Source organism: Pimephales promelas, chromosome 9 (genome assembly GCF_988280905.1).
Source record: "Pimephales promelas chromosome 9, fPimPro1.hap1.1, whole genome shotgun sequence".
NCBI lineage: Eukaryota > Metazoa > Chordata > Actinopteri > Cypriniformes > Leuciscidae > Pimephales > Pimephales promelas.
In genome coordinates, this window is record NC_142777.1 from 36,854,830 (window position 1) to 36,867,213 (window position 12,384).

The 12,384-nt window shown below is 35.1% G+C and overlaps 1 protein-coding gene across 4 annotated transcripts in view; it reads right to left on the bottom strand.

Moving 5' to 3' along the window:
- The window catches only part of trpc7b (transient receptor potential cation channel, subfamily C, member 7b), a 68,046-nt gene that overhangs the window by 35,502 nt on the left and 20,160 nt on the right, over window positions 1-12,384 (bottom strand). For all 4 annotated transcript variants that reach the window (XM_089135105.1, XM_089135104.1, XM_039654901.2 and 1 more), the window contains one exon: window positions 107-286. In XM_089135105.1, coding sequence (XP_088991231.1) covers window positions 107-286 — 180 coding nt within the window. The remainder of the gene's footprint in view (window positions 1-106; window positions 287-12,384) is intronic.

A 12,384-nucleotide genomic window follows, 5' to 3' on the forward strand; every position in this document is an offset into this window, starting at 1 on the left:
TGACAATTACCAGTATTTTTCATAATTATTGATCATTAATTGCAAATATTATTGTTTGTTAATGTGGGTTCACCAAAAATGATTCATAAATGCGTTGTAGTCTCACCTTCTTGACCTCATATTTGATGGCGAGTTTGATGCGGCTCAGACAGGGTCTCAGTTCTGTGGGAGGGTTCTGGTCCACGTCACCGTTCAGGATGGCCTCCACCTCCTCTGTGTCCCGGCAAAGGTCCAGAACACCCACCACAAAGTCCTTACACTGCATAGACAACTTCCTGTAGTCGTTCTGAGAGAGGGAGAGAGAGAGAGAGACATTAGCAGGAATCAAATCATGTTATCATAGTCGTCCTGTTAATTCCATGAGAGAAAAAAAATCAAAAAAAAATATCCAGTAGATCTTTTTTCCCTCTAGTTGAATAAAAGTCACTAAACCAGACTGTATTGGAAATTAAAATCACATTCCTGTGAAGTACAAAAATTATTAATTTATAATATATTTATTTAGTATTATAAGTATACATCATAGTATTTGGTGTACTGCTTTTAGTTGGGTATTGCAAATTTAAATAAATAAATGAACATGTTCTTTTATAATGATAAAGAAAAATAAAAAGTTCGAATGTGGTTTTTAAACTTTAAATAAAGCTAATGATCAAGTTTTTTCCCAATCCAGAAAATTCTCAGTCCTGTAAAACACTTGTTTTTAATACAATAATAAAAATAATTAAATACAACTGAATATTCGATTGACTAATTTAATAATTAAATTAGGGCTGTCAAACGATTAATCGCGATTAATAGAAATCCAAAATTAAAGTTTGTGTTTATATAATATATGTGGGTACACTGTGTATAATTATTTTATATATATAAATACACCCACATGCTTGTATATATTGAAGAAATATTATAATGTATATAGATTTATATATAATTTATTTTATATATGAATATAAATATTTTATATATAAATAATTTTTTTCCTTAAATATACATGCATGTGTGTGTATTTATATATACAAATTAATACACAGTTCACCCACATAGTATTATGTAAACACAAACTTTTATTTTGGATGCGATTAATCGCGATTAATCGTTTGACAGCACTAAATTATACATATATATATATATATATATATACACACACACTGTAATACTTTTATATATAACTTTTAATTAAGACTCTTTTTTTAATATATTTAGATTTATATTCATTACTACATTACATTTTTTTTTTTGCATTATAATAATTATGTGCTGAGTGATTCAGCCATATCTTCATGAGATTCATCCATAACTGATTTTGCAAGATATATTAAAGCAAACTTTTTTTTAATTATTTCTCTTTTTTTAAGTAAAAAATTATGTAATTACCAAGCCTGGTTAAATTCTCAGTTGTAAATCTAAATTTGCGCGGAAGTTGTCTGGTAATTAACCCCTTACACTTAAAAATACCTCATCTGTGGTAACATTCAAGACCCAGTTAAAAACATATCTATTTAACATGTATTCTGTTTAATGCTACCGTATGTATCCTATGTGTGTGTGTTCTTCTTTTGATGGACCAGCAGCGGAGAACAGACCAACACAACACACTGACAGCTCAGAAAGCATCACGTCGACAGACTTTCACATCATCTTCAGTCTGAGGAACTTTCAATCCGTGTCAGTGTTCCTTCACCGGAACCGAGAGCGTTTGATTCCTGTGTGTGTTCAGACTGATCTCAGAGATAACCAGCAATCTGTCCGTCTCCGGGAAGAGTCCCTTCATCCGCGTGTGTCGGCCTGAGGAATAATCGAGGTCTGTCCGGATAAACTCTGACGTTCCACGGTTTGGGCTCGAGAACACTGAGATATTCTGCAATCTGTCTAACATGCTGACTTGACACACACACACACACTGCCTTTCAAAGGTCTGGGGTCGGTAAGATTGTTTTGTTGAACGAAATGTACACTTTTATCCTTCAAGGATGCATCAATTTAATTAACACGGACATTAAAGACATTTATAATGTTATAAAAGATTCGCTTTTCGCTTTTGAACTGGAATCCTGAACATAAATGAATTAAACAGCACAACTGCTTTAAATATTGATAAAAAATAATGGTAACACTTTACAATAAGGTTCATTAGTTGACATTAGTAAATGCATTAACTAACATGAACTAACGATTAGTTAGTTTACAGTGTTTATTAATCTTTATTAATGTTAGTTAATACAAAGCTGTTCATTGTGCGTTCATGTTAGTTCACAACTAATGTTAACTAATACAACCTTTGATTTTAATAACGTATTAGTAAATGTTGGAATTAATATTAACTAAGATTAATAAATGCTGAAGAAGTATTGTTCACATATTGTACCAACGCGTTCTCATCCCAAAGCGCCATATAGGACGCTTTTGCAAAAGCGTAAATATCCAACGCACATGGCACCCTTTAACGTGAAATGAGACGCTTCGGTTAATGGTTAAGTTTAGGTATGGTGTAGGGTAAGGGTTAGACCACAAGGGGGCGCCTTCTGCCCAAATATATCTGCGTCTCATTTCACGTTAAAGGGTGCCATGTGCGTTGGATATTTACGCTTTTGCAAAAGCGTCCTATGGCGCTTTGGGATGTGCATGTTAAGTAATGTAGTTAACTAATGTTAACTAATGAACCTTATTGTAAAGTGTTACCAAAATAATCATAAATGCTTATTTATGATTATTAAAAGAGTGATTTCTGAAGGATCATGTGACACTGAAGACTGGAGTAATGATGCAGCTTTGATCACAGAAATAAATGACAGTTTACCATATATTCACATAGAAAACAGACGTTTTTAATATTTCACTATGCAGTTTTTACTGTATTTCTGATCAATATAAATGCAGTCTCGGTGAGCAGAAGTGTTTAAAATAAAGTGTTTCTAAATGTGATGCTGCTTTCCGAGATATGTCACAAATGAATTCATAATTAAATGCAAAGTAAAGCTTAATGTCAGAGCTGTAAAAACCATGTATTAACCAATAAATACCATAACTTCAACATTGTGAAATATGCTAATGACGTCTGCCAGTGATGTCTTCGTCTCGAAATATCAGCATCAAATACACTATATTATGATTCTATGCATTTATGAATATTTCAAAACTGATCAAGGATGTAAAACGCTCACTTCACAGTCATTTCTAAAGCAGATGTTTAAGATCATCCACCACTCTGAATGGTTGACAAACGTTGTCAAGTATTTCAGGTTTGTTGACAGCTTTACAGCTCATATCACTTCTGTGCTGTTTATGAATCATTACTAAGTCAAAAGGCACACAGTCACAAAACAACAGAAATGCAGAAGGACTCTGGATAAAATTAACAGACACTATACTGTATATATATATATATATATATAGTGGTATGAATAAGTTTTGGCACCCATGCTAAAGTTGCCTAGAGGAATAAAAAATCATCTTTTGGATATTGATCTTAATGCCTTAATTAGAAAAATGAGGAAAACTCCAACCTTTAAGGACACAAATTTTTTTTTGTGAATGAATAATGTATCATAAATAAAGAAATGTTTTTCCTTAAAATACAGGGTGCATAAGTCATTGCCCTATGTTAAATTTCCATAGAGTCAGGCAGATTTTTATTTTTAAAAGCCAGTTATTTCATGGATCCAGGATAATATGCATCCTGATAAAGTTCCCTTGGCCTTTGGGATTAAAATATCCCCACATCATCACACACCTTCCACCACACCTAGAGATTGGCATGGGGTACTTTCCATAAGATCATCTTTCAATGCAAATCAAACCAGCTATTAGGCTAACTGAAGTAAAACCATGCCAATATTTATTCCAAAGGCCAAGGGAACTTTATCAGGATGCATATTATCCTGGATCCATGAAATAACTGGCTTTTAAAAATAAAAATCTGCCTGACTCTATGGGAATTTAACATAACACATGCACCCTGTATTTTAAGGAAAAACATTTCTTTATTTATGATACATTATTCATTCACAAAGAAAATTTGTGTCCTTAAAGGTTGGAGTTTTCCTCATTTTTCTAATTAAGGCATTAAGATCAATATCCAAAAGATGATTTTTTATTCCTCTTTTTAGGCAACTTTAACATGGGTGCCAAAACTTATTCACACCACTGTATATAAAGCCAAACACAGTGTTTTGTAACAGTGTGTGAAGTCCGTTCATTTAAAACTTTGTAACAATTCATAAACAATTCAAAACACAAAGTAACAAAGCAGAAATGCACAATGACTCTGGTTTAAAAAAACTGCTTAAAAATGACAAATAATTTCAGCAAAAGGTGAATGTGAAAGCCGGACACCCAAAAACACTCTAAAGCGGCTCGCGAGACACTGTTTGTACACAGATCCTGAATCCATACAAGAGAGCATTTCGACAACCATTTATGAACAAAAAAACGGAGATAAAGCTTCTTATGCAATGAAACAATTAAAAATGAATGTGGTGCCAATGTACAACCAGCTCCAGATTAATGAACAATTTCACTGTTTTCCCTGAAATACTTAAAAAAAGGACACAAATATGATTAATCTTCTTGATAGTGGAGTTTGAGACCATTTTTCTTCCTTTGATTTGTTTAGACCGCTCTTTCTTATAATAGCTATGATGATGGATATGAAAATGTCAAATGATGAAAACGATCCACTGAGTCCGACCTGCCCGAGGTGTGTGTGTGTGAGTTTCATGACTGATAGATAGCCAGGTGATCTTAACAGATTTGCCCTTTTCACTGCTGTGTGTGAACACATCCGTCATTCTGAGAGATGAGAGAGGCAACCAACACACATGAATACTGTATCACACACACACACACACACTGACACTCTGAAGTCCTCAGATCACATTATAGGAATATTTCAGGTCAGCAGCTGCAGTTAAGCTCTAATGACATTATCTGTGACATGTTGTCGATTTCCACAGTAAATCACTTTGACTCTTTTACAGTGATGCACTCATTGACGCTGTGGGGAATATGTTCGCAAACATTGCAGTTGGCAGAAACTTATATTTACTCTAAAATATTCTGGGTTGTTTTAACCCAACTTTGGGTCAAATATGAACAAACCCAGCCATTGGGTTAAAATTTTTAATTACATTTTTAACCCAACGTTTGGGTTTGTCTATATTTGACCCAAAGCTGGGTTAAAACAACCCAGCATTTTGTGAAAAATTAGGTCTCTTGAACACGATCGATGGAAACGATGCTTTAAGGGTTATTTCATAAGGGAGAGTAATTAATTACTGACACAATTTTCATTTTGGGAAATCGCAAATGTTTTAAGCGCGATTCAAATTATTGTGCATAACTTTGTATGGAAACGACATTAATATCACTGCACATATTTAATTCATAACTTTGAAGTAACTCTCTATTAAAATAAATTTCTGCTTTAGCTAGTATGGTTCACAGAAAGTCTGTATCATCATTTATGGTAAATTGCGTATATATTCTCACTTGGAGTAAAGAGTTTGCTAAATGAATACATGTTAATGTAAACAGACGCACAACGATAATTTAATTTCTCTTCCTTGCATCATAAATATTTAGCACATATTCGTATGGATTTTCCATTACAGCTTTAATGTACTTCACATTAATATGATTAATCGCAGTGATGTGCAATACGGACTGTTTAACAACTCACTGAGGTTTAAAAATGTCTGTTAAACAAGATCGATCATGTTCAACATTGAGAACCAGGCCACGCTTTTTACCCTAGTGAACGCTTCACAGCCCACATTTATGTAGGAAAATACATCTCCGAATAGAGACATTAAAAGTCTTGACTGAAAACATTTGAACAATTAATGGCAAGGGGAAAAAAATGTTCAACAACAGTTAGTGAACCTATAGTGGGGCAAGTTGTCACAATGTGAAGCTGCTTATTATTAGCACTGATTTAAAAACTAATGCCTTGGTTGAAATTAAATATCTAAAATAAGAAAGTAAGAAGGCATATTATATCAGTTTTAACTGTATTATAGGTAATTTAACAGAAAATGTATACACACACATATATATACATTTATATATATATATATATATATATATATATATATATATATATAGGTGGGCATTTATGGCTGCATTTTAGCCATAGATTGTAAAGGTTTTAGCAGAATCAATGTAACTATAATGGGGTAAGTTGTCAAAGTGGGTAACTACTCATTGTTTGCACTAATTTGAAAAGAATACCCTTTGCATTAAAGTAAATATCTTAAGTAAAAAGTATATAAGGCTAATTAATACCAATAAAAGTCTTTTAACTATTATTAATATCTAAAAGTACTAAATTCATAATGTCTCACTTTTTACTCAAAAAAAAATCTGAATGGACATTAAAAAAAATCATGGAAAGGATTTCCACATGATTAACTTGCTTTATTTTAGCATTATGCAATTATATTATTCCAATTTAATGTACTTACGTTGGGTCAACTTAATTCGTTAAGGTTGATTCGACTTATATGGTTGGGCACAGGCTAATTAAATAGTGTCAGTAAATTTAAAAAGGCTCCCTAAAATATGATTCAGGTATTCAAACTCATATATTCATTCATCCAATGCAATATAATTTTGCATCCAAATAATCCAAAGCACATGCTGCGATGAATATTGCGGTCTTCAGACTAAACACAATTGAATATTAAACACAATTACGCACAACCAAGTCTTCCCCGTTTCTCATTTTCTTAAAAACACATACAGTAACACCTAATTTAACATGTATTCTCTCTTAATTCAACCTTATGCAAAGCATGCTGGGAACTAACAAGCACCGCCCAGTTTCAGTTAATGCAACACAAATCATGTAATCCAACACAAACGAATTAAGTAAACTTAAATTGTAGATTGAACACAATTAAATTAAGTTCAGGCAAAATGGTAGTTGACTCGAACTATACTGCCACCCTCTGGATGTAAGAATTTTTTACTTAAAGTGATAGTTCACTTTGAAATTAATTTTTGGTGTGTTTTAGCTTTCCTCAAGGGCATCCAAGATGTAGGTGTCTTTGTTTCCGCAGAATTTCAAACCGTTCTTGTCTGTCAGTCACATAGTCATCTCTCGCGGGTGTATGTCACTCATTGTTTACACAGAGATTGACAGTTTTACCTTTCACTGTGAAGATCTGAACACATTTACATATATCAAAATCGTCTTTGCGACATTGTGATTTCCATATATACTTACATTTACGAGTCATTAAATCATGTTTAATTTGGACTTCTCTGTGCATGCTCTTTGAGGTGGTGACCATAGACCTCCATTATGACTGACAGACAAGAACGGTTTGACCTAAAAATACCAAAATTGAAACTAATGTGGAAACAAAGACACCTACATCTTGGATGCCCTTGAGGTAAACTAAAACATACCAAAGATTAATTTCAAAGTGAACTATCCCTTTAACATGAAATGGTTTGTGTTTAGACAACACGTTAGGATTTTGTACTGTTGAGACATAACTTCATACACCTTAATAGAAAAAAGACAAGTCAAAAAACGCAATTATTAAAAGTAAGCTAAATATAAATATATTATGGAAAGTGCACAACCTTCCTAGTTCATTTTTTGAATGTAGTTATAAATGAAAAATTGTCACATATTAGCAGAATGAATGCACTAATTGGTAACATGCTTTGCTGGATTGCATTCGTCCTTCAATCGCGGCCGCAGGATCACGGAGTCGCGGGAGTCTGTCGCTCTTAAAGAGTCCTGCCTCGTGTTTTAATGAACCCTCCTCAGAAACCTTTGCTAATCCCGGGAGACAAGCGGGAGGATTTGATCAGCTCTGCATACGTCTCATCTCAGCAGCGAACAGATGTGACGTTCCTGGCCACAGTAATCGTGACACACGTGGAGCGCTGGGAGACCCTGGCTGGAACACAACGCCAGTGCTGGTCTGTCTGGGTTTGTTTTTGCTAATACAGACGCCACTTCTGAAGATGCCTCCTAAATATGAAGGATTTCAGTGGGAAACACACTCTTAGAAGAAATGGTTCTATTTAGAACCAGAAATGGTTCCATCCCCCGCTTCATATATGGAACCCTTTTTTTAAGAGTGTATAGAGGGAATTCGCATGACGTCACCGTCGGCCGGAGTGCCTGCAGTTCCTCACAGTGAGTGGCAAAAAGACTGAGCGGCTGTATATGTGTTCAGCGTGAATGCCGCGAAAAACAAACACAACACACACAAATAAAGTGGGAAAGAGCTTTGCGATTGACTGTAGGCCTACAACTAGATTTGACAAAACATCGGAGGTAGGCCTATACTTTACAGACTGCTATGGAAAGAGGAGCAAATGGATCGCTGCAATTCACTGGACTCCAGTCAGCGAAAGGTGGATTTGCAGTTATCATTTTATGTCAATATGCTGAATTTAGCTGGAAAAACATTACCCATATATTTTGTATTGTTATATACATTATCAGCTCATCAATTAAATATTTATCATTGCATATTCTGCTTTATTGGATGTTTTTTAATTAAAAAAAAGTTGTTTTTTTATTAGAAAAAGTTTTAGGGCTGGACGATATGATGATATATATGGCTATATATAACACTGATATAAGTGATCACCCGGATTTAGACCTACCTATATTATATTTGAGCCCGTTCTCATCCCAAAGCGCCATATAGGACGCTTTTGCAAAAGCGTAAATATCCAACGCACATGGCACCCTTTAACATCAACTGAGACGCAGATATATTTGGGCAGAAGGCGCCCCCTAGTGGTCTAACCCTTACCCTACACCGTGACCATACCTAAACTTAACCATAACCGAAGCGTCTCATTAGACGTTAAAGGGTGCCATGTGCGTTGGATATTTACGCTTTTGCAAAAGCGTTGTATATGGCGCTTTGGGATGAGAATGCGTTGTATATTTATATAAAGCGTTCACAGGCAAATTTGCTTTACGTTTAGGTCTTGGTTTATTTCCCCGGTGTCGAAATCAGGCAAACGTAAATGTCAGGCAACACGATTCCCGGCTGCATGTCAATATCCATGGATCGCTGGATCTTTAGTAAGTTGTAAGGAACACTATATTGAGTCCAACATTTAGTTTAAATTGATAAAATTGTTCGATTTAGTCGCATTTCCGCAGTTTCCCCTATTAAATCCAGTCACGCAGCAGATTTTTTGCCACTCGGTCAGGCTGAAGGGAAAGTCACGTGTCAAATGCATTCCCTCTATAGAACCTTTTAGGGGTTCCAAATATGTAGAACTGATAGAACCTTTTAAGGTTCTATATAGAACCTTTTCTTCAAAGATTGTAGAGACGTATCAGTGTCTGATCGCCACTCAAACACCTGATAGAGTTGATATGAGGTTTGTGAGCACAAGCCACTTTACAGGGTGGAAAGAGGCAAAGAATGATTGGGTTTGACTAACCAATCCAATACCGGCCATCAAGAGGAAACTGCGGGAACAACAGCTTTTCATCATCAAATGGCCTTTAAAACCCTGTTTGCATCAGACGGTCCATGAACACTCTATTCATCTGAGACTGAAACTACAAGATGCTGGATAAAACTTCAGTAAACATCTCCGCAGAACACATGCGGTGTGTAAAGAACTGATTCGGGCCACAGACGGATCAGATCCCCGAGGATCAGACTCATTAGAGAGCAGTGTGTGCTGGGTAACAGATGCTGCTCTGGTGAACGTGTGGAAGCTTTACTTAAACACTATGCAAATGAACATTGAAGTGCACACACACATCCACAGACAAACGAGATTTAGTTAATTACACACACTCATGTGTGAAGAACGCTTCAATTTACAGTTGTGTAGTGGACACACACGCCACCACCTGAGCCCTGACAAACACACTTACGCCTGATCCTCACACACATCTCTGTTTCAAGCTGTCTACATAAGCAACAGCCTTCTAAGGGGACATTCACATTAAACATGCGTGCAAAAGATTTGACTTGGTAGAGCGGAGAAATCATACTTTAAAGATCAAGTCTTTTAAGCTCCAGCTCTTCATGCTTCAATGTTCAAAAACACATTATTCTCCTCATATTCTCCATTGTTGCAGCTCCTCTCTTCCTAGTAACGCTCTGTTTACTTCCTGTCTCTATCAAGCCCCGCCTTCTGAAAAGCACACTGTGCTCTGATTGGTCAGCTGGAGCAGTGTGTTGTGATTGGTCGAGCGCTTCGAGTGTGTTTGGGAAATGTCCCGCCCCTTCCCATAATCGCCAGTTTAACACTCTACTAACTAACTCAACCAGGCCCCGCCCCTTTATTCTGCGCATTAATTATTATAATGAGGAATATTGTGACGTCTCTTGAAAGAAACTCAAGACTACAATGGAGGCGTTTCAGGAGTTCAGAAACACTGACACACATATAGAGAAGAACTGTGTGTGTGACAGAGATTTTTTATGTTCAAACAGCAACATTACACACTAAAAGATCCCTTTTTAATAGAGCTATTGTGCTTCTTTCTCATCTTCTTTCTGCTAGATTCATCTTACAGGTCGGGATGTCCGTATATCAACCGGAGGTGAGAAGTAAAAGTCGTCAGCCCAGATATTCACTTCAAAGTACATTATTTGGTTGTTTCCTGCTCCATTTCTCACAGACACACACACACTTTCTGCACACACACTTCTTCATTGGTCTCATACAGTGAGAGTTGATTGTATTGCCTGGAGATTCAGTGCCACTGCTGCTTTAATGTAGTTTGGGAAGATGAGGCATGCCTCTGAAATGTTGTCATTATATATATATATATATTGATTGAGTTTTTCTTATCTTTCCTTACCTAACATCAAATGACACACACCTCTGTACGTACCGGATGTGCTTCAATGAGTCTAAAACGGGTGAGAATCACATCAAACCTGACGCTGACATTCGACTCGACATAGAAAGGAAGAAATCGCATTTTGCATAAAGAAAATAAAGCCCATTGTTTGTTTATTTTTTGGATTGTGGCAATATTATATATATATATATATATATTATTTCATAGGTATTACATATTATTATATTTATATTTAATTACAATATATTTAATTATTTTAATAAAAATAGTTCTATATTATTTAAACTTACACACATAATAGTAGTATTAGTTTGTATTGAGTTTAGTTTTGGATTACATTAATGTCCATAAGTAAAAAAGGGGACTTAAAATAGGCTTCATTTCTTATTTGCAAAATAATACTAAAATATAATATATTTTTTATAACATGCACACACTATATATTACATTTTTATGCCATTATATTATACATTATATCTATTAAATGCCTATTTTTTTCATATGTGATCAAATATGACCTTGACATTCCCAAAGCGTCGATATTCAAAAGTCAATGAGTCAATGTTAATGATATTATTAAAAAAACACTCACAAAATGTGAGTTTGCTATTGACCAGAAGCAATGCCTGATGTGAATCATTCCTCCAACGCAAGATCTCAAAATCCCTCTGCGCATAACAAGACACTAAATCAGACCACGTCAACATCTAAACCTCAAGCTGGCATGGGTCAGAGCTGCTTTGCTCCCTCGGGTCCTGGAAATCTCGCTATCTTCAACGGAAAATGAGTTTAAGTTTGCAATCTGTCAGCCAACTAAAGCTCAACAGAACTGGAAAAAAAAAACCCCAAAAAAACAGAACGGACTAAATCAAGAGTCCTGACCTCAACGCCACTGAGGTGATGTGGAAAATCACCAGCAACTCACACCACACAAAACTGCTGAAACATGTTCTGGTTCTAGTAATTGTACTGCAATTTTTATCTTTGTACTACATTTGACCAAAAAGCCCTTCTAGGAACAAGTGTTGTAAATTAGCTATGGCTAAAAACATTATGATACATGCATCAGATTACTGTCAAAGTGTATCTATGTTATTTGTATCTGTCCCTATCTTACCAAACTGGTAACACTTTACAATACGGGTGCACTAATAAGCATTAATTCATGCTTAACTAATGCCCAGATAATACTGAATTAATGTGTTACTAATGATTATTTAAGCTATTCATTAATGATTACCACATTAGGAACTAATTAAGAGTATGATGTATTAGTTCATACATGAATTGTTATTAATTAAATATGTAATTGTGGATTAATTCCATAATTACTCATTTTTTTTAACTAATGGTGTCAATAAATATGTTTATTACCAGTATGAGCCAAAGCCTTGTATTTCAACTTCCAGATAATATGACAGGTACACTAATATGCATTAATACATTGTTAGTGCAAATTCATGTGCGAATTACTACAATTACTAAATGACTAGTTAATAATGATGTGCCCCATCAAGTAAAGTCATAGCAAAATGATCCCTTTGCAAATCATTAGCTAATGATTAATT